Source organism: Bos grunniens, chromosome 3, assembly GCF_055505025.1.
Source record: "Bos grunniens cultivar Pamir isolate PY7600 chromosome 3, Bosgru_T2T1.0, whole genome shotgun sequence".
Classification (NCBI taxonomy): domain Eukaryota; kingdom Metazoa; phylum Chordata; class Mammalia; order Artiodactyla; family Bovidae; genus Bos; species Bos grunniens.
The window spans coordinates 77,387,119-77,409,381 of record NC_141167.1 but is presented as its reverse complement, the minus strand read 5'-3'; the positions used below and the strand labels follow the sequence as shown (position 1 = coordinate 77,409,381).

Here is a 22,263-nt window from a genome sequence, read left to right as displayed (position 1 = left end):
ATTTGTCATCAGTGAAATGGGGGGCTTCTAATATTGTCATCTAGATCTAAAATTTTCTATGTGCTGTCATGATGTAAAAATCATCCCTCACACTTCTCTTACTATGACATATAATGTATGAGATTTTTTTACCTCTATTCTCTATAATTTGTTTCATCCTCCATAATACTTCAAGTCTAATTTTTCTGGAATTCACCTCTAATCATGACTTTCATGATGCCATACTAATTACTAAATAAAATGCAAATTTCCCAGAATAACCTTTTGTATTATACATGATCTTTCATATTACAACTTCCATCTGCCTTTCTTGTTTAATTGTGCTCTGTACCTACTCTTCACTTGCTCAACCACAAACACTTATGACCCCCTTACATTTATGTCCTAGACAGACATGTTCAAGTCTCTGATTTACATTTTCACATTTGCTTCCCATAAAAACTATCCTCGTAGAGGTTGAGATCACGTAATTTTTTCCCCCTGAAACCTCCCTCATAGTCTCCAGCCAGAACTGAAGAGTTTGCCTCACGTGCTCATATATATCTTTATTGTAGGACCTGTTAGTCTGCCTTGGATTGTAGTTATTTGTATATTATCAGCCTTTGGTAGGCTGCAGTCCATGGGGTCGCTGGGAGTCAGATACGACTGAGCAACTTCACTTTCACTTTCCACTTTCATGCATTGGAGAAGGAAATGGCAACCCACTCCAGTGTTCTTGACTGGAGAATCCCAGGGACCGGGAGCCTGGTGGGCTGCCGTCTATGGGGTTGCACAGAGTCAGATACGACTAAAACGACTTAGCAGCAGCAGCAGACTTTGTCTTAAGATCTGGTACTACAAAGTAAGACCTTTGTAATTCACACAGTGTCTTGAAAATTTTGGGTGTCCAATAAAATGCTTGCTGAATTTAACTGAAAGAAATCAGGATATTACTATTAAATAAACAGAAAGCATGGGCAGTTTGTTAGTAGTACGTAGACTGTGTTGAGGACCTAGGTGAAAGATACTAGGCTAGTTCTATAATAGAGTGCTGCATTCAGTTCTACAGCCCTATATACCATCTATTGGTATTCCCAATTTACAGATGAGAGAACTGAGAGAGGTCACATAAATTGGCCAATGGTCACAAAGCAGGTAAAGGGGATCACCCAGATTCCTACCTAAGTGCCTAGGTGTAGGAAAAATGCTCTAAACTGCTTTGTTCCTAGGTCTCAGACTGCTTTCCTTCTTGATATTGCTGCTGCTGCTGCTGCTGCTGCTAAGTCACTTCAGTCGTGTCCGACTCTGTGCGACTCCATTGACGGCAGCCCACCAGGCCCTGCCGTCCCTGGGATTCTCCAGGCAAGAACACTGGAGTGGGTTGCCATTTCCTTCTCCAATGCATGAAAGTGAAAAGTGAAAGTGAAGTCACTCAGTCGTGTCTGACTCTTAGTAACCCCATGGAGTGCAGCCTACCAGGCTCCTCCATCCATGGGATTTTCCAGGCAAGAGTACTGGAGTGGGTTGCCATTGCTTTCTCCGCTTGATATTGCTACAATGGCTGAAATTCTCAAATGGGAAGAGGGTGTTGCAGAGGAAATGTGCAGTATGAAAAAGCTCCCCCTTCCTCTTAACTCTTAAATACTCCTAACAGTTTCTCTGTGGACTTTTTATCACTCAAACATGAAAACTGCTTCTTTTGGGCAAATCTAGTATCTATCTTTACTAGAGCTCTCTTCATTTTGTTTCAGAAAGAATATATTGAGCACTTCTTCCTAAAAAAAAAAAAAAAAAAGAAAGACTATATTGACTTTTTATTTAAACATTTCCCCATAAGTTTTCTGGGAACTTAAGATAAACTTTAAGATGAAGACCCTGCTCAAGATAAGGTGAACAGCATGCCTGGATTCTAAGTACAGGCCAATTGTAAGAACCCAATCTGTTAAATTCCTGGAAGCATGAGTCCCATTACACCCTGCTGCCGCTTTGGTATATGTCACCGCGGCCATCTGGCACTAGTCTGGTGCTTTTCAGGAAAGAATAGCCCCAGGCTTCAGTGGAAATGCCAAATCAGAGGACAGAAGTTCAAGATGGCCATGTGTACAAGAGGTTTAATGACACCCAGAGCAAAGGGGTGCCAGGCACTTTTGAATCATGCTCTTAATTATATGGTATTCTAAGGTCTTGATTATTTTTTTTCCTGTGCTGTTTTCTCCAATGTTATTATTTTTTTAATATTTAAAGAACTTTAATTATATCTTGGACATGGTTGACTTTCATCTTCACTTCTATTTTCCATAGCAAATGACTTCAAGTACAAAATATCAGGAATTGGCACATCTCAAGCTCCCCAGATGCTTTCCTATCGTGTTGCCTTTGGATCACTTTCTCTAACTGCACAGAGATGGCCCGATGAATGCCTCTGACATAGCAATTGTCATTTGGGATGGCAGTTGTTCCTTTACTTTTCTCTCTTACTCAATGAAGAGATCCTGAGAGCAGGGAAATGATCCCATTCACTTCTCTATCCAAAGGGCCTAGTATTAGGGGAGGACCTGCCCTACTGGGTAAACTTGATGTACAAAATTAATGCATATATGGATGATTTGAATAGAAATATCAATGTTTACATGGTTCTTATAAACGTAGTTAACTTGACTAAAGAAAAATCCCCAAGTTAAAAGACCCTTGTTTACTTCTACTGTAGAAAATGCTCCTACTGTGAATTTCTAGAATTCTAATAATTTTTTTCAACATTACAGAACACAAGAAGCTCAAATTGAGTGCTTCAAATAGTAATGGTAATTAATAGGAAAGAGAGAACAAACCTAATATATATGTTACGTTTAAGGAGGAAAATGTTTTGTATGTCTTTATGAAAAGTGAAAGTCTGTCACTAAGTTGTGTCCGACTGTTTGCAATCCAATGGACTGTAGCCCGCCAGGCTCCTCTGTCCATGGGATTCTCCAGGCAAGAGTACTGGAGTGGGTTGCCATTTCCTTCTCCAGGGGATCTTCCCGACAGTGACTGAACCTGGGTCTCCTGCTTGGCGGGTGGATTCTTTACCACTCAGCCACCAGGGAAGACCCCTTATATCTTCATGCCCAAATATAAATTACATCTGTACAGATCTAAAAAGACTAGTTAAAATCACCGTGATCTAACAGTGACGTTTAAATAATGGTATGTGGTTGTTTTATTGGGGTTCCCTGACAGCTCAGTTGGTAAAGAATCTGCCTGCAATGCAGGACACCCCGGTTTGATTCCTGGGTCAGGAAGATCCACTGCAGAGGGATAGGCTATCCACTCCAGTATTCTTGGGCTTCTCTTGTGGCTCAGCTGGTAAAGAATCAGCCTGCAAAGCAGGATTCTTTTATTATGTAGGTTGTTTTATCACCTGAATATTGATCTAGCATTAAGCTTGGAGTACTAAGCTTTGTAGTCATCAGCTTTAACCCAGGGATGGGGGAGCCTGGTGGGCTGCCATTTATGGGGTCACACAGAGTTGGACACGACTGAAGCAACTTAGCAGCAGCAGCAGCAGCTTTAACCTCAGGTTCTGATTTGCTCCTCTTACATAATTACACAAGTATATGTACTGTCTTGGAAAGCATTTTGTTCTTTAAAGCTAATTTGAGACTAAGATCTGAGGCTGGAGACCTGTCTTTCAATTCTTAAAAGTAATTGCTTTGAAATATTTTCTTCAGTTCAGTTCAGTCGCTCAGTCGTGTACGACCTCTTGAGACCCCATGAACCGCAGCACGCCAGGCCTCCCTGTCCATCACCAACTCCCGGAGTCCACCCAAACCCATGTCCATTGAGTCGGTGATGCCATCCAACCATCTCATCCTCTGTCATCCCCTTCTCCTCCTGCCCTCAATCTTTCCCAGCATCAGGGTCTTTTCCAATGAGTCAGCTCTTCACATTAGGTGGCCAAGGTATTGGAATTTCAGTTTCAATATCAGTCCTTCCAGTGAACACCCAGGACTGATCTCCTTTAGGATGGACTGGTTGGATCTCCTTGCAGTCCAAGGGACTCTCAAGAGTCTTCTCCAACACCACAGTTCAAAAGCATCAATTCTTCAGCGCTCAGCTTTCTTCATAGTCCAACTCTCACATCCATACATGACCACTGGAAAAACCATAGCCTTGACAGCTGTAATTTCTTTGCCCATAGAACATATACCTATTTTTAAAAACATGGGTACAAATCACAACTTAGTGCTACTAATATGTACCAGGTATCATTTAAAGTTCATACTTTTACATTTCTGAATTCATCGGAGCTTCACAACACCTGTCTGATGAAGGTACTATTACTATCCCCATCTTACAGATGAGGTAACTGCAACACAGAAGTATCACATGGTTTATACAATGTTATACAGTTTGTTAACTAGATTATAAAATCAAGAAATTTAGTATTTGAGTTCATGTTTGTATGCCAACTACCTTTTGCTAAAAATGTTTACCACTGACCTTACTCTCCAGCAGAAATTGAGAAATAGCAGAAAATAATATAATGTACATTTTTTCTTTGTATACTATGAATGTCATCCTACAATTTCTGCTGTGAGTGGTACTCCTAAAAAAAGTAAGATATTAATAAACACAGATTAAATAGTAATTTTTTATCAAATAGTATTTTTTGATTCCCTGGTGGCTCAAACGGTAAAGAGTCTGTCTGCAATTTGGAAGACCTGGGTTCGATCCCTGGGTCAGGAAGATCCCCTGGAGAAAGAAATGGCAACCCACTCCAGTTCGTGCTTGGGAAACCCCATGGACGGAGAAGCCTGGCAGGCTATAGTCCATGGGGTCACAAAGAGTCAGACACAACTGACTGACTTCACCTTCACTTTCAAATAGTATTTTAACTATTAGTGTAATTATTTTATTCATATAGAAAAAACATATATATTTGGACCTGAATAGTTTAATAAAAGAACACATAGTATTTTGGGATTCAACACATATGTCTTAATATCAAATGAAATAGGAAGTAATGAAAAAGTGGAAAAATATTAAATGATGTCAGAGTAATAAAAGTAACTAAAAGTTCTGTATTTGAGATATGGAATAAGAGAAACAAATTTCTGATTTTAATATTTACTGTGACAATCTTAAATTATATACACATAAATTATTGACTTTGAGACATCAATATTTGTAAACTACTTCTTTTGAGTTGTGTACTAAGTTAAGTATCAAATTTATCCTTAAAACATTTTATTTTATGTCATACTAACTTCAAAGTTTATTCAAAATGTAGTTTTTACCACGTTCTTTAACCATTTTTAAAATTGAAGTATAGGTAGTTTATAATATTGTGTTAGTTTCAGATGTACAGCAAAGCGACTCAATTATATATGTGTGTGTGTGTTCTTTTTCAGATTACTTTCCATGCTGAAGAAGCTGAAGTTGAACAAGACCTTTTAAAACTAACACCCAAAAAAAGCCTCTTGATGAAAGTGAAAGAGGAGAGTGAAAAAGTTGGCTTAAAGCTCAACATTCAGAAAATGAAGATCATGGCATCTGGTCCCATCACTTCATGGCAAATAGATGGGGAAACAGAGGAAACAGTGTCAGACTTTATTTTTTGGGGCTCCAAAATCACTGCAGATTGTGATTGCAGCCATGAAATTAAAAGACACTTACTCTTTGGAAGGAAAGTTATGACCAACCTAGATAGCATGTTAAAAAGCAGAGACATTACTTTGCCAACAAAGGTCCATCTAGTCAAGGCCATGGTTTTTCCAGTGGTTATGTATGGATGTGAGAGTTGGACTGTGAAAAAAGCTGAGCACCGAAGAACTGATGCTTGTTAACTGTGGTGTTGGAGAAGACTCTTGAAAATCCCTTGGCCTGCAAGGAGATCCAACCAGTCCATTCTGAAGGAGATCAGTCCTGGGTGTTCTTATAATATAATATAATATAATATATTATATATATGATATATAATTATATATCATATATATATATAGTGTGTGCATCTAATAATCCCAAACTCCTAGTTTATCTCCCTTCACTCAGCTATCCCCTTTGGTAACCATAAGTTTGTTGTCTAAGTCTATGAATCTATTTCTGTTTTGTAAATTAGTTCATTTGTACATTTTTTTAGACTCCACAAATGAATGATGTCATATGGTATTTATCTTTCTTTTGTTACTTACTTCACTTAAAATGATAATGTCTAGGTACATCCACACTGTTGCAAATAAACCATTTTATTTAAGGACTATAAAAGTTTATGTTTTGTATTATGTAATAACTAATTAGTTTATCTAGCAAATGGTTATTGAGTGTTTACCATATGCCTGATATATTTCATTCAATCCATAAATTTTCCGGAGAAGGGATCTAATCTACTATGGGAGATGATAATTCAGCAATATATCATTAGCCACTGTCTTTTCAACCTTGTCTCCTATATAATTGTTGTTGTTGCTCAGTTGCTAAGTCATATCTGACTCTTAGATCATATTTAAATGCACATTATAGGCCCACCTTCAAGATTAAAATCTTTCCAAGGCTGCTTAAGACCTTATTTACTTGAATATATCTATAAAAGGGATTGATGAATAAGATATTGAAGGGGGGCTGTTAATGTGGGGCATTAATAACTTTTTCCAACATCCTAAGGGTATGATTAAATTAAGTATGATTGTTATGTGTTTCATTGTGAGATGCACCAAAAAGTCAAATTATGAACAAAATATATAAAAGAAATAAAACCTAATATGGGATACAAATATATCTCACAAACACATTTTATTACTAACAAATCAAATAATTTATTCTACCATAGCAACAATAAAAAAATGTCTTTGCTGGCATGTGTACTTTATATCAAATAATTTTCTATGAAAATTAAAACTACAAGTTCTTTGTTTAAATATGCCTCTTTTTGAAGTTGCAAATCTCAAATAATTCATAGGTATGCTCCAGATCATAAATGAGCATAAATGTAATTAAGAATGAGGACTTATATATCTTAGAGATTGATTCAATCTTAATCTTCATCACAACTTGTTTTTCATATATAAATGTCTCCACTGGCTGAGAAAAAAAGTTAGAAAAAGAGTTATGTTCATAACTATTAGTCTTATTTTACTCCATCCATTCAATAGAACTTTATTGAAATTCTACCATAGATTAGAAGGTATGCCAGTAATGATTCCATACTATTTCCATTAATTTAACCAAAAGGCATATAATCATCAATATTTATTAAATGAATAAATGAATTTTCATAAAAGTACAAACAGAATACACTCTGCTATTTTACTTTGGCACCCATTTTGGAGTATATTTAATATAAGATTGGTCTCTTTTAGACCATTCATGACGTCCCAGTTTCTGAGGCATGAATAGAACTTAATTAAATGAGGATTTTACCATCAAAGCAGTCCTACAGCACAGGCTTTGGTGAGGACATTAAATTGTAGACAATACATCCATACATATTTCCATGGTTATTACTCACAAACAACAGTCCACTAAATGTACTGATAACTTGTTCACCTTTTCCTGAAAATACATCGATTTTTATTATCTTCATTTCTACTTCTCTTTAATTTGTACCTAAATGGCCTAATGTCACTTTTAGAAGAATGTACAGAAGCCATCTTGATTTCAAAACCAAGCCCAAGGTGTCCCTGGGAGGCGAGAGCAGGAAGGGTTCCTTGTTGGCATTCAGTTTTTTTGTGGCATAAGATGGCAGAGTAGAAGGGACTGCGCTCATCTTCTGCGAGAACTCCAAAACTACAACTCGCTGCTGAACAACCCTCAAATGGAGAATGTTAGATCCCATCAAAAAAAAAAAATACTCCACATCCAAGGGCAAAGGAATAGCCCCAGAAAGACGATAGGAGGGGCAAAATTGAGTTTAGAATCAAACCCCTTACCCACCAAAGATGCTCAGAGGGCTCAAACAATGCTTATGAGCACAAGGACCAAGAGACGCCACAGAGACTGAGCCAGAACTGTGTTTGAGTGTCTCCTGAGAAGGTCAGCAGTGGCCTGCCACAGGGGCAGGGACTCTGGGTGCAGCAGACCTGGGTATGATATAAGCCTTCTTGGAGGAGGTTGCCATTAAACCCACCATAGAGCTGCCAGAACTTATACAGGACTGGGAAACAGACTCTTGGAGGGCATAAACAGAAACTTGGGTGCACCAGGACTCAGGAAAAAGAAGCAGTGATCCCACAAGAGATTGACCCAGACTTGCCCGTGATTGTCCACGAGTCTCCGGTGGAGGTGTGGGTCAACAGTGGCCTGCTGCAGGGCTGACCCTGCACTGAGTGTGACATGCCTCCGTGGGACCTTTTCAAGGAGGTAGCCATTATCTTCATTAACTCCACCATAGTTTGGCCTCAGGTCAAACAACGGGGAGGGAACACAGCCCCACCCAGGAAGCTTCCATAAGCCTCTTATCCTTATCCATCAGAGGGCAGACATATGAAAACCACAATCACAGAAAACTAACCAAACTGATCACATGGACCACAGCCTTGTCTACCTCAATGAAACTATGAGCTATGAAGCGTAGGGTCACCCAAGATGGACAGGTCTTGGTGGAGAGTTCTGACAAAACAAGGTCCACTGGAGAAGGGAATGGCAAACCACTTCCGTATTCTTGCCTTGAGAACCTCATGAACAGCATGAAAAGGCAAAAAGATAGGACAATGAAAGATGAACTCCCCAGGTCAGTAGGTGCCCAGTATGCTACAGGAGATAAGTGGAGAAATCACTCCAGAAAGAATGAAGAGATGGAGCCAAAGCAAAAACAACACCCAGGTGTGGATGTGACTGGTGATGGAAGTAAAGTCCAATGCTGTAAAGAGCAATACTGCATAGGAACCTGGAATGTTAGATCCATGAATCAAGGCAAATTGGAAGTGGTCAAACAGGAGATGGCAAGAGTGAATATCGACATTTTAGGACTCAGTGAACTAAAATGGACTGGAATGGGTGAATTTAACTCAGATGACCATTATATCTACTGCTGTGGTCAAGAATCCCTTAGGAAAAATGGAGTAGCCATCATAGTAAACAAAAGAGTCTGAAATGCAGTACTTGGATGCAATCTCCAAAATGACAGAATGATCTCTGTTCGTTTCCAAGGCAAACCATTCAATATCTCAGTAAGCCAAGTCTATGTCCAAAACCAGTAATGGTGAAGAAGCTGAAGTTGAATGGTTCTATGAAGACCTACAAGACCTTCTAGAACTAACACCCCAAAAAGATGTCCTTTTCATTATAGGGGACTGGAATGCAAAAGTAGGGAGTCAAGAGATACCTGGAGTAACAAGCAAATTTGGCCTTGGAGTACAAAATGAAGCAGGGCAAAGGCTAACAGAGTTTTGCCAAGAGAACGCACTTGTCACCGTAAACACCCTCTTCCAACAACACAAGAGAAGGCTCTATACATGGACATCACCAGATGGTCAATACCAAAATCAGACTGATTATATTCTTTGCAGCCAAAGATGGAGAACCTCTACACAGCAAAAATAAGACCGGGAGCTCACTGTGGCTCAAATCATGAACTCCTTATTGCCAAATTCAGACTTAAATTGAAGAAAGTAGGGAAAACCACTAGATCATACAGGTATGACCTAAATCATATCCCTTACAATTATACAGTGGAAGCGACAAATAGATTCAAGGGATTATATCTGATAGACAGAGTGCCTGAAGAACTATAGATGGAGGTTCGTGACATTGTACAGGAGGCAGTGATCAAGACCATCCCCAAGAAAAAGAACCACAAAAAGGCAAAGTGGTTGTCTGAGGAGGCCTTAATAGTTCTGAAAAGAAGAGAAGTGAAAGGCAAAGGAGAAAAGGAAAGATATACCCATCTGAATGCAGAGTTCCAAATACTAGCAAGGAGAGATAAGAAAGCCTTTCTCAGCGATCAAAGCAAAGAAACAGAGGAAAACAATAGAATGGGAAAGACTAGACATCTCTTGTGGAGAAGGCAATGGCACTCCACTCCAGTACTCTTGCTGGAAAATCCCATGGGCGGAGGAGCCTGGTAGGCTGCAGTCCATGGGGTCGCGAAGAGTCGGATACGACTGAGCGACTTACCTTTCACTTTTCACTTTCATGCACTGGAGAAGGAAATGGCAACCCACTCCAGTATTCTTGCCTGGAGAATCCCAGGGACGGGGAGCCTGGTGGGCTGCCGTCTATGGGGTCGCACAGAGTCAGACACGACTGAAGTGACTTAGCAGCAGCAGCAGCAGCAGCAGCAGACATCTCTTGAAGAAAGTGAGAGATACCAAAGGACTATTTCATGCAAAGATGGGCATAATAAAGGACAGAAATGGTATGGACCTAGCAGAAGCAGAAGTTATTAAGATGAGGTGGCAAGAATATACAGACAAACTATACAAAAAAGATCTCCATGACCCAGATAACCATGATGGTATGATCATTCACCTAGAGCCAGCCATCCTGAAATGCAAAGTCAAGTGGGCTTTAGGAAGCATCACTTACGAACAAAGCTAGTGGAGGTGATGGAATTCCAGTTGAGATATTTCAAATTCTAAAACATGACACTGTGAAAGTGCTGCATTCAATATGCCAGCAAACTTGAAAAATTCAGCAGTGGCCACAGAAGTGGAAAAGGTTAGTTTTCATTCCAATCCCAAAGAAAGGCAATGCCAAAGAATGCTCTGACTACCACACAATTGCACTCATCTCACATGCTAGCAAAGTAATGCTCAAAATTCTCCAAGGCAGGCTTCCAGAGTACGTGAACAGAGAACTTCCAGATGTTCAAGCTTGATTTAGAAAAGGCAGAGGAACCAGAGATCAAATTGCCAACATCCACTGGATCATCAAAAAAGCAAGAGAGTGCCAGAAAAAACATCTGCTTTATTGACTATGTCAAAGCCTTTGACTGTGGATCACAACAAACTAGAAAACTTAAAGAGGTAGGAATACCAGACAACCTTACCTGCCTCCTGAGAAATCTGTATGCAGGTCAGGAAGCAACAGTTAGAATTGGACATGGAACAACAGACTGGTTACAAATGGAAAGGAGAACATCAAGGCTGTTTATTATCACCCTACTTATTTAACTTATATGCAGAGTACATCATGCAAAATGCCAGGCCAGATGAAGCACAAGTTGGAATCAAGATTGCTGGGAGAAATATCAATAACCATAGATATGCAGATGACACCACCCTTACGGAAGAAAGCGAAGAAGAACTAAAGAGCCTCTTGATGAAAGTGAAAGAGGAAAGTGAAAAAGTTGGCTTAAAGCTCAACATTCAGAAAACTAAGATCATGGCATCTGTACCGTCACTGCAAGGCAAATAGATGGGGAAACAATGAAACAGTGAGAGACTTTATTTTCTTGGGCTCCAAAGTCACTGCAGATGGTGACTGCAGCCATGAACTTAAAAGATGCTTGCTCTTTGGAAGAAAAGCTATGACCAACCTAGACATTAAAAAGCAGAGACATTACTTTGCCAACAAAGGTCTGTCTAGTCAAAGCTATGGTTGGATGTAAGAGTTGGACTATAAAGAAAGCTGAGCACCGAAGAATTGGTGCTTTTGAACTACGGTGTTGGACAAGACTCTTGACAGTCCCTTGGACTGCAAGTCCAGGGACCAAACCAGTCAATCTTAAAGGAAATCAGTCCTGAATATTTATTGGAAAGACTCATGCTGAAGGTGAAACTCAAATACTTTGGACCCTTAATGAGAAGAACTGACTCATTTGAAAAGACCCTGATGCTGGGAAAGATTGAAGGTGGGAGGAGAAGGGGGTGACAGAGGATGAGATGGTTGGTTGGCATCACTTCTCAATGGAAATGAATTTGAGTATGTTCCGGGAGTTGGTGATGGACACAGAAGCCTGGCTTGCTGCAGTCCATGGGGTTGCAAAGAGTCAGCCATGACTGAGCAACTAAACTGAACTGAATTGAATAGAAACCATCTGATGATAAAAAATAAGAAAGCAGTTATCATCCCTATGATGATTTAGGTAAATGTTTGTGATTTAAAAACAACCAAACAACCGACTATATAGCAAAGGAAACTCTACTCAAGCTCTATGGTGACCTAAATGGAAAGGAAATCCAAAAGAAAGGTGATATATGTATATATATAGCTAATTCATTTTGCTTTACAGAGGAAACTAACACAACATTGTAAAGCAAACACACTCCAATAACAACTAAAAAAAACAAAAAACAAAAAAAAACAACAAAACAAAACAAAGACCCAGTGATGGACCTAAGAGGTGATTGATTCAGCGCCTAATTAAAGACTGGAAAAACACATTTACATCAATTTTGTCCAAAGAAAAGACAACTCATTCCAGTATTCTTATCTGGGAAATCCCATAGAAGAGGAACCTGAGGGATCACAGACTGTCGAGTCGCAAAAGAGTCAGACACAATTTAGCAACCAAGCAATAATAACCTTGGCTTTCACATTCCAAAACCCAGCTCACTGTAAGGAAATGACTCTATTCCATAGTTACATGGAAGTACATGTCTCAATTAATTAATTCTAGAAGAAACTAAAGAAAGCTGAGATGTTTCTTATTAGACATTTTACAGTAAATACAACCATTTTTCTTCTTGTGGTCAACAGAGGAAAATAGCACTACTTGGGCTTTAGACAATTCTTGTACCTGCATGAGTCTCTTAATTTGTTACTTAATTTGTAAAACAGACAATATCTACTCCTCTGTTGTATTAAAAGGATCACATGAAATAATATATGTGAAAAAGTAACATTAAACTATAATGTAAATGGTTTTACCAAAGTAGGCTTCCCTGGTGGCTCAGTGGTAAGGAATTTGCCTGCCAATGCAAGGAGACCTGGGTTCGATTCCTGGGTCAGGAATATCCCCTGGAGAAGAAAATGGCAACCCATTCTGGTATTCTTGCCTGGGAAATCCCATGGACAGAGGAGCCTGATGGGCTACAGTTCATGGGGTCGCAAAGAATCAGACACGTCTTAGAGACAAAAAAACAACAAACTGTAAACAAAACTCAGTTATTTTGTCACTGATATTGTCAATTATATCCTCACTCCTTTCAATGTTTCCACTTTCCTTTCCTGTCTGTCAGAGACCTCATCGTGTCCCAAGAAGTCATTGTGAAATGATAAGTAGACAATTAGGCAACGAGAAAGAAAAGTATCACTTACAATTTTATGATTTTTAGCTGTAAACATGCTTTTCAACAAGCCTAACAATTTGGAAAAGCAGAAGATCCATTCATAATTGCTCTAACTTGCTAATGCAATGTGACATGAAATATATAAAGGTATTTAGATATAAAGTTCAAAAAGTGAACACAATTTGTTCATGTGTAGAATTATAATGACCTATATTGTATTATAATCCAGAGGGAAACCCTGTAATGTAAGGAATTCTAGAAATAGTATAATTAGAGAGGAGCAGTAGAACAGCAGTGGGGAGACAGGCTGTATTCTTGTCTGATATTAACCATAGTGTGTTTTTAGGTAACTCAGTTAACCTTTTCAAGCCACAGTTTTCTTATTTGTGATAGGGGAATCAAACCAAGTGTTCTGGGAGTACATGACTTTATTACACCTAATTAAGCAATGAGACATTTCCTCACATTTTGTTGTTAATACGTTGCATGAGAAATAGCCTGTGATGTATACAAATGCAGGGAAGAAATTTTTGTGATAATATCCATAACAGATTCCCAAAGTAAAGACTAAAAATTGCACCCTTAATGCTTTTTATTTAACAAGCCAATTTAGACAACTCACATCCCTAAAGGAATGGCCATGGCTTGCTCACAGATTCGATGTCCATTGCCTTCGCATGCCTTTTCTCCTAATCCTCCTTGGTCTAACCTCCCTCCATTTCTGTTCTATTAGGAATTCTTTCCTCTGTGCTCTATCATTCTCATAGACATACACAATCTATTTTTCTAAATTTTTTTAAAATTCTGACTCTGCCCTCTCAGTCTACCCAAAGCTCCATGTCCACTCTTCGTTCACAGGACTCTCAAGGGTACCACCTGTGCTTTCCCAAAGGAAGCATCTTTTTGGGTAGAGCCCCTGTGCCGTCTACACATCTGTGTTAGAATTAAACCAGTTGCTCTCAGCAGAAGATAGCACTATCAAAGCCAAATTCAGTAGCTAAATGAAGAGAAAACTCTGTTCCACAGAGTAGAACCCCCACGAGACATCACCCACACACATGACTTCCAAAACCACAAAGCTAGCCAAGTCACGGGAGAGGTCTCCCCAACCCACTCCCTCGTTAAGGTTAGCATTATTTGAGTCATTGTGAGGTAGACTGGGGTAACGGTAATTCAAGAGGGAGATGGATAAGCACCCGAATTGTGGCTCTTCACTTAACTGCTGTGTCCCCAGAAAGACGTTTAGCTCTTTGAGTTACAACTTATTGATTTAAAAAATACAGATAATAATGCCTTCTTGATAGTGTGCTGTGCTGTGCTTCATCGCTCAGTCGTGTCCGACCCTCTATGACCTTACAGACTGTAGCCCGCCAGGCTCCTCTATCCATGGGGATTCTCCAGGCAAGAATACTGGAGTGCGTTGTCATGCCCTCCTCCAGGGGATCTTCCCAACTGAGGGATCAAACCCAGGTCTCCTGGATTGCAGGCATATTCTTTACTGTCTGAGCCACCAGGGAAGCCCATGAACACTGGAATGGGTAGCCTATCCCTTCTCCAGGGGATCTTCCTGACCCAGGAATCGAACTGGGGTTTCCTGCATTGCAGGCAGATTCTTTACCAGCTGAGCTACCAGGGAAGCCCCTTCTTGATACTACCTTAATACAAATAATACTACCATTTAAAGTAGTTCTCAGGATTAAAGATAATGTATACATAGTCTGTAATATAAAGGAGGCTTGAAATCGTCTATTCTTTATTATTATTATCATTAACACCCTTTAAGGTTGGTAGAATGCACCCATTTTTTTCCCTACTAGGACAGGGATCACTATGAGTGACTTGACCATGGAGACACAGTAAGACAGCGGAGCAACCTAGGAATAGTATAGAATTCCCTAACAGTTGGTTCTATGTTCAAGACCTGGTTTCAGTATTTGTGGAAATGTCCTCATTTAGTGTCTCTAGAGCCCAGGACTCTATTATTGTCTCTATTTCCTTTTTGTTTTTCACCAAAGGACTCTGCATTGTAACTTTAAAACAAGAAGAAAGATTTGTCAGCTTGTCTCTCTAGGTAGGGTTTGGACTTCTTTGAGTGGACCACCTATGCCACGCTGAAAAGGGAAAAACCCTACAACCACTATTTTGGTATGTGCGATGCAGAAATGTTGTCATTTTGTACTTCCTGCTGATGCTAAAATTTATGTAAATGGCAATCAGGTAGACTTCCCAGGAAGATCGTGTGAGTTATAAAATTTTCACATAGATCTTGAGCTAAACAGAAATCTTATGAATTAATGTTTGCTAAAATTAAGATACAGTGGACACTTTCCAGTGAGGAAAAACATAAAAACATATTAAGGTTCTGTCAAGACACAATAATGTACGGGCATGATGTTCAGACTGAACTAACCAGAGTATCTTTGCTTCCTTAAACAAAGGCCTTTTGAACTTCTTCAGGCAAGTCAGTAACAGAGAAATGATGGCTTTTACTCCTGAACGCAATGTCTAGATATTGATTTAAACTATAGTAACTAACCTGCATTAACAAAATCCTGAAACGTATCCATTAAGTACAATATTCAATTAGTGAAAATTTTCTATATGATTTCAAGCCTGTCATGTTTAAAATATTTTGAACTGGCTTCAGGTAGTTATTTCACATTCAAAGGCTAGAGAATCTTTTCCCCATTTATTTATTAAGAACTTGCAACTTTTGGTTTCAAGGTTAATTTGTCATTTGTTTATAGTAGATACTGAGTCAGTGTGAACTCATATCTTGGAAAAGGATGACTAATGAGAACAAAATTGTGAGTCTGAGCACAGGTGGAACCATTGTTAAGCCTTGCATAAAGGAAATGTATTAGGCACAGAACCAGCCTTCTCATGGATAATATTGGGTTCTTAGGCTACAACACCTTTTATTAATTTGAGGTGTGCTGCCGGCTGCAATTGCACTGTAAGTGATACAACCATCACTTGGAGAGGGTTTTGGAACTTTAAAGGCAAGAGAAACCTTTTCTTCAGTGGAATGTTCCTTTTCACCCGCTTTTCTGTTTAACCTGATAAGGCCTAGGGTATGCTTGTTTTAAAGTTCCTTTCATAACTCGACTTTTCTCTTCCCAAATTAAACAGTGCAAAATTGAATTGTCGAACATGTTCATAAAGTGAGGTACCATGTTGGAAATCATTTGTGTTTTTCAAATTAACATGTAATATTGATATATTTAATTACTGTCAACCATAAACCCCTTTATCAGCATAAACAATTGGCAGCATAAAGCAAAAATGTAAGAAAAAATTAATTCTATCCATTAATTTACCATTTGTTTATCATCGAGTTTGGACATCACCTAGGACATGATTACTTGATTTTAGTGACTGAGTACCTCAGCCTATATATAGGATATAATTTCTATACCCTGACACCATGCAAAAGCACCTGATACATCCTGAGTGCATATTCTAGGTCAGGTATGATAGCTGGTATATTTCATGCTTTAACTGCATAATATTTTCTAAGATACATGGATATTATAATTGCTAGTACATATGAATAAATATATTTATGTCATATCATATAATTTTTATCACATATGTAGAAATTGAGGATGAGAGAAGTACCTTGGCCAGAATTATCCAAGTAGTATGTAGAACAGGTGGTATATGAACCAGGTCAATCTGTCTATCAGACCAGGTTTTCTGGCCATAATTCAATTTAGCCTGATTTCAGCCCCATCTGGTTGGAATGAATGTTGTTCTTCACTTTCCTAGTTAGTTTCTTCATGTGCTATGCTGTGCTTAGTTGCTCAGTCATGTCTGACTCTTTGTGACCCCATGGACAGTAGCCCACCAGGCTCCTCTGTCCATGGGGATTCTCCAGGCAAAAATACTGGAGTGTGTTGTCATGCCCTCCTCCATGGGATCTTTCCAGCCTAGGGATCGAACCCAGGTCTCCTGCATTTCAGGCAGATTCTTTACCATGTGAGCCACCAGGGAAGCCTGAGAATACTGGAGTGTGTAGCCTTTCCCTTCTCCAGGGGATTTTCCTGACCCAGGAATTGAACCCGGGTCTCCTGCATTGCAGGTGGATTCTTTACCAGCTGAGCTACCAAGGAAGATGTAGTTTCTTCATATTTAATGCCTATCATGAATAGCAATTTTAAACAGCCTGAACTCCAAGAAGAAAGGCAAAGTTTAAATTGTCCATGGTATCACTGACTTGAGACCCAGAGACTTTTTCTCTAAAATTTCTTTAGAGTATCTTCTGTTATAGAGAAACTTTATTTAGGATGATAGGAAAATGTGTTAGTCTTTTCCTATATTATTTCTGACTTTAGTTATATGTTAAGAAAGGTCTTTCATACTGTAAAATCTAAAAATATATATGGTCATGCTGTTATTACTGTTTCGTTTTTAACCATTTCTTAAAATTTAAATTATTGGTCTGTCTGGAATTTATTTTTGTATGGGATATGGTACATGGTTATGGAACCTAACATAGTTAGTTACGGAACCTAACTAACTAACTAACAATTCTTAGATCCCATTTTTCTCTTCAAATTCTGGTCTTTTTAACCTTTTTGCTCCTTACATTACTGTCTGACGTAACAGAAAAGACTTGAAGTATGTGCTTTGGGTTGATATGTGGTGAAAGGCTCACTCATGTTTCTTTCTTCCATTTTAATTACTAAGGTCTGGGGAAACTATGCTGGAAAGCAAAGTGCCATTAGTCTAGAGCATTTTACTGACATGTTAATTCATGCTATATTTGTTCATCCTCCAAAAGAGATACAAAGCTCATTCTCACTGCCTACAAAATGAGCTATTCCAAAGGAGTACAGTAGTGCATTCTGTCAACTCTTTAAATAATCGGTGTACTAATGTCTCCTCCCATTTTTGAGAGGCTCTTTAGTGGTTCATCATGAATATAAATTTCAGAGAGACCATCTGCAATCCAGTTTTGTGGCTCTTCCCTTGAAGTCTGTTACTCTCAAGACATAATGTCATAAGTGCACATGCAGACTCCATGAATTGTTTTCAAGCAATTGTTCTATAGCTTGCCCTACTAGGGAATCCATAGAGGGTATGTGAATGGGTCAAAGTGAAGGTAATGATTTTGGGCTGTTTCCACTCATGGAAAAGAACAAACATTTGTGAGATGTTTGTTCCTAGAGAACATATTTCAAATGAATTTTGAGGCATTTTTACTTTTAAAATTTTAAATTAAAAGATAATGTACTCCTATTAAAGGCACCTCAAAAGTGCACACATAGATTCTTTTAAGATGGATCCTTAATTCTCTGGTTTGCATCCTCTTTCATGAAAGTGTTTTCCTCGAAGTCATACAGCTACAATCTAAATGTGGTCAGATTCTAGCTGACTTCAGGTGCACTCTGTTCTGGAGGCAGAAGCCAGCAATTAACTGATTTCTCCTGGACAGATGTAATAGATCCAGAAGGGAATGAACGTGCTTTTGCACAAAACCACAGCGGATTAGCAATGCGACAAGTGGCCTGACAGGATTTAACTTGAAGGCAGGGATCTCATCTCTCTATCCCTTAACCCTGTTCATCATGGAATCTTCTGTGCCCACATTTTTTTCCTCTGGAAAACTCTTCATAAGCTTTCAACAAAATTATCTAAACCATGGCCTCAAAATCCCTTGTGAAAAGAGAAAGGACAAAAATAAATGAATCAATTAATTACTTTAAATAAACAGGTCAGTTTTTTCGCTTCTTTTCTATGGGTCATGGATGAAGGAATCACCCATCATTTCTCTGAGACTTATGCAAATCACGTACATCTTTTTTTAACCCTGAAACCATTTTTTTTTTTAAATTTGCAAGACCTAAGGGAAACTTGCAGGTATACTGTTATCTATAAAAGCAATCTGACAATGTCACTTCTCCCAAGTTTCAAAACAGTGACTATACCTCAACACAGATAAGCCTCACAATCATCAGATACAGAATCTACTATCTGTACTTGTAAGTGCTAAACCTCCATATTTGGCTGAAAAGACAACCAAGGAAGGATATTTATAATTCAGCAATGGTCTTATACTTCTCTCTGCAATCCAGGCTCTAATTACACAGAATATAGTTTTATGCTTAAAAACCATATGATTTCACTAAACATATCCAACACATCTCTCCTCTACCTATGATTTAATAAACCTCTTGCTTAAAAATGTCTTCCTAATGCAATGGACCACAGTGCATGGAATCACCGGACCTGTCAATCTTTATAACCCTCCCATAAATTGTTCCTCCCTTAAATACCGCATTTTGGTAACTTAGACGCTCATTATGATTATATCTGCATGTTAACTGCTTATCTGTGATACTGCTCAGCGCAGAATAAATGCACATGTACAAACCATGTAAAATCAGATGATGTCATTTATTTTAAAAATATTATACATACATATATATATATACACATATACATGTATATATGCATATAATTTTTGTTAACCATGGAAAAAAGCCAATAGATTGATACCTAGAGATGTGGACCCAATTTTAGAAGCAGATGTGAACATCATAGTAATTTTAGTAGGGGAGGGGCTTTTTGTTTTTGTTTTTGTGTAATAAAGCAATCGATATTCCTAATCCTATATAAATATCCCCAGCCCTCAAACACCCAGGGCATGACTATGTTTATTTGAACTCCCTTAGAAAGCTCACAGAGTTCTAGACAGGTATTTGTAGATTGAGGACACAAATCCTAAAATATCAGCATCATGGCCCTTACAGGCCAGGGACGACGCTGTGCACACAGGCAGTCCAGGAGGGCCAGGGAACTAGCCCCACACTCACTCACACAGGTACCTCCCCGTCTGCAGGCCACCTAGCAGTGGCAACGCTACTGGCAATCAGCCTGGCTGGCGGGCACTCACAGGCACACTCCGGGGAGATCCCGAGAAACCTAGGGGGGAAAGGGGAGCGTGGGGGCATTTGGGGGCAGCAGCGCGCACCCAGCACGGTCTCTGCGCCTCCAGCATCTTCCGGGACCCGAACTGGCTCCAGAGCCGCCCGGAGGATCTGCATTATGCCAAGGCGCTGGGCCAACTCACCTCCACGAAATAAAAGCAGGGCAGGAGGGTCACGCTGTCCTTGATCACTTTGCCCTTTGGCCTCTCCTTCGCCGACATCCCTGCCGCCTGCCCGGGATGCGTCCTCCCCGGGGCGAGGTGTGCACAGCGCAGCCAAGGCGAGATGCCTCCTCCAGCCGCAAGCGCCCGGCGCCGCTGATGTCACGTTCCCCGCGGGCACCGCTGGAGCCAGAGCGGTGCAGGCAGCGCCCCCGCCTCTCCCCGCCCCTTTTTGCAGCAACCCAGCGGCTCCCAGAGCGAGCAGGTCCTCCGCCTCCCCTACTCTGGCTGCCACCCCCAGTTTTTCTCGGCGGAGACGTCCAGCTCCTTTCTCCAAGCTGTTGCTGCAATGGCTTCCCCTCCCCGCCACCCTCCCTCTGCTCTCCACAGCCCTGGCGAGGCTTCGTGGCGGTCGGGGCTTGACGTCAAGAATCGGCAAAGGGGGACGCACCCCTGGATGCTGCAGCAGCGAGGCTGAGGAGACCAGGCACCCACGGGCCCCCGGGAAGCCTCCTGGATCCGTCTAGGAACTCTAACTTCGGGATTGCTGGAGAGCGGAAGCTCAGCTCTTGCGCACTGACCCGCAGCGCGAAAACCGACCTCCACCTGCGCGAAATTAAAACTTAGATCCCATACTGAAAAGTAGGCCGTGGTGGGAACTCACTGAGAGCTGGCTGCCATCCAGGAATGACTTCCCCGACTGAGGATTCTCTGCCTAGGAGATCCCTGGCTCCCTAGGACACTGACTTAACCTGCTGATAAACTTTCACTATTGTCTGTCTGGGTATGGTGAGGCACTGGTGGAGGCGGATGTGTGGGCATCCTCATATAGCCCCAAAGCCACGGTATTATGCTCTTACCTCATCATCGCACCCCCGGAACCACGTCAGTATTACAGTCATAACCGTAAAAGGAGGCACTTCTCAGCCATTAACAATCTAAATTAAGTCCTTCACTTTGTTGTTGATGTTCTTGGCTTGTCTCAACTTTATGATGATTTTGGCAACCCAGAGGTGTCAAATGACATAGAGGAAAAAAAAAACCTAAAAAATATAAAATACTGTGTTATGCTAAGTAAGATAACCCACTTCCAGGATTACATCGCCCTGGTCATTTCAAAGTCTCCACATTAAGCATCTGAGAGCCAATTCGCACCGAACTTTTCAACTCACTTCGATTGCTAGCCTGTCTTAGTTAGTTTGGGCTTCTATAAAACAAACAAACAAGCAAACACATAGACTGGGTAGTTTAGACAACAGATTAGTTTCTCACCATTCTGAAAGCTAGAAGTGCCAGTTCAGGCTGCCAGCAAGATCAGGCTGTGGTGAGGATTCTCTTCTTGGCTGTATGCTTACATAGAGGAAAAAGAGAGCTACTTTTCTGGTCTCTCCTTATGAGGGCACTAATCCCATCATGAGGGAACCAGCCTCATTTGTTGTTATTTTTCAGTTGTTCAGTTGTGTCAGACTCTCTGTGACCCCATGGATGCAGCACACCAAGCTTCCCTGTCCTTCACCATCTTCCTGGAGCTTGCTCAAACTCATGTCCATTGAGTCAGTGATGCCATCCAACCATCTCATCCTCTGTCACCTGCTTCTCTTCCTGCCTCAGTCTTTCCCAGCATCAGGGTCTTTTCAAATGAGTCAGCTCTTTGCATCAGGTGGCCTAATATCGGAGCTTCAGCTTCAATAACAGTCCTTCCAATGAATATTAAGGGTTTATTTCCTTTAGGATTGACTGGTTTGATCTCCTTGAAGTCCAAGGAACTCTCAAGAGTCTTCTCCAACACCACAGTTCTAAAGCATTAATTCTTTAGTGCTTAGCCTTCTTATGGTCCAACTCTCATATCCATACATGACTACTAGAAAAACCATCCTCATGACCTCATCTAAATCTGATTGCCCCTCAAAGATCTCACCTCCAAATACTGTCATCTTGGGGGTTAGGGTTTCAATATATGAATTTTGAGGAGCCACAAATACTCAGTCCATCACATACTCCAGTCGATCTTTGGCAGCATCAAGATAGTCTGATCTACCA

General features: G+C 40.2%; 1 protein-coding gene across 1 annotated transcript in view; it reads right to left on the bottom strand.

Annotated features, from left to right (window-relative positions):
• PLPPR4 (phospholipid phosphatase related 4) overlaps positions 1 to 20,760 on the bottom strand; it is a 55,035-nt gene extending 34,275 nt beyond the window's left edge. Inside the window, exon 1 of the mRNA XM_086394452.1 lies at positions 20,206 to 20,760. Within this exon, the coding sequence (XP_086250578.1) occupies positions 20,206 to 20,283 (78 nt within the window). The 5' untranslated portion in view covers positions 20,284 to 20,760. The remainder of the gene's footprint in view (positions 1 to 20,205) is intronic.
• Between the last annotated feature and the right edge of the window lie 1,503 nt (positions 20,761 to 22,263).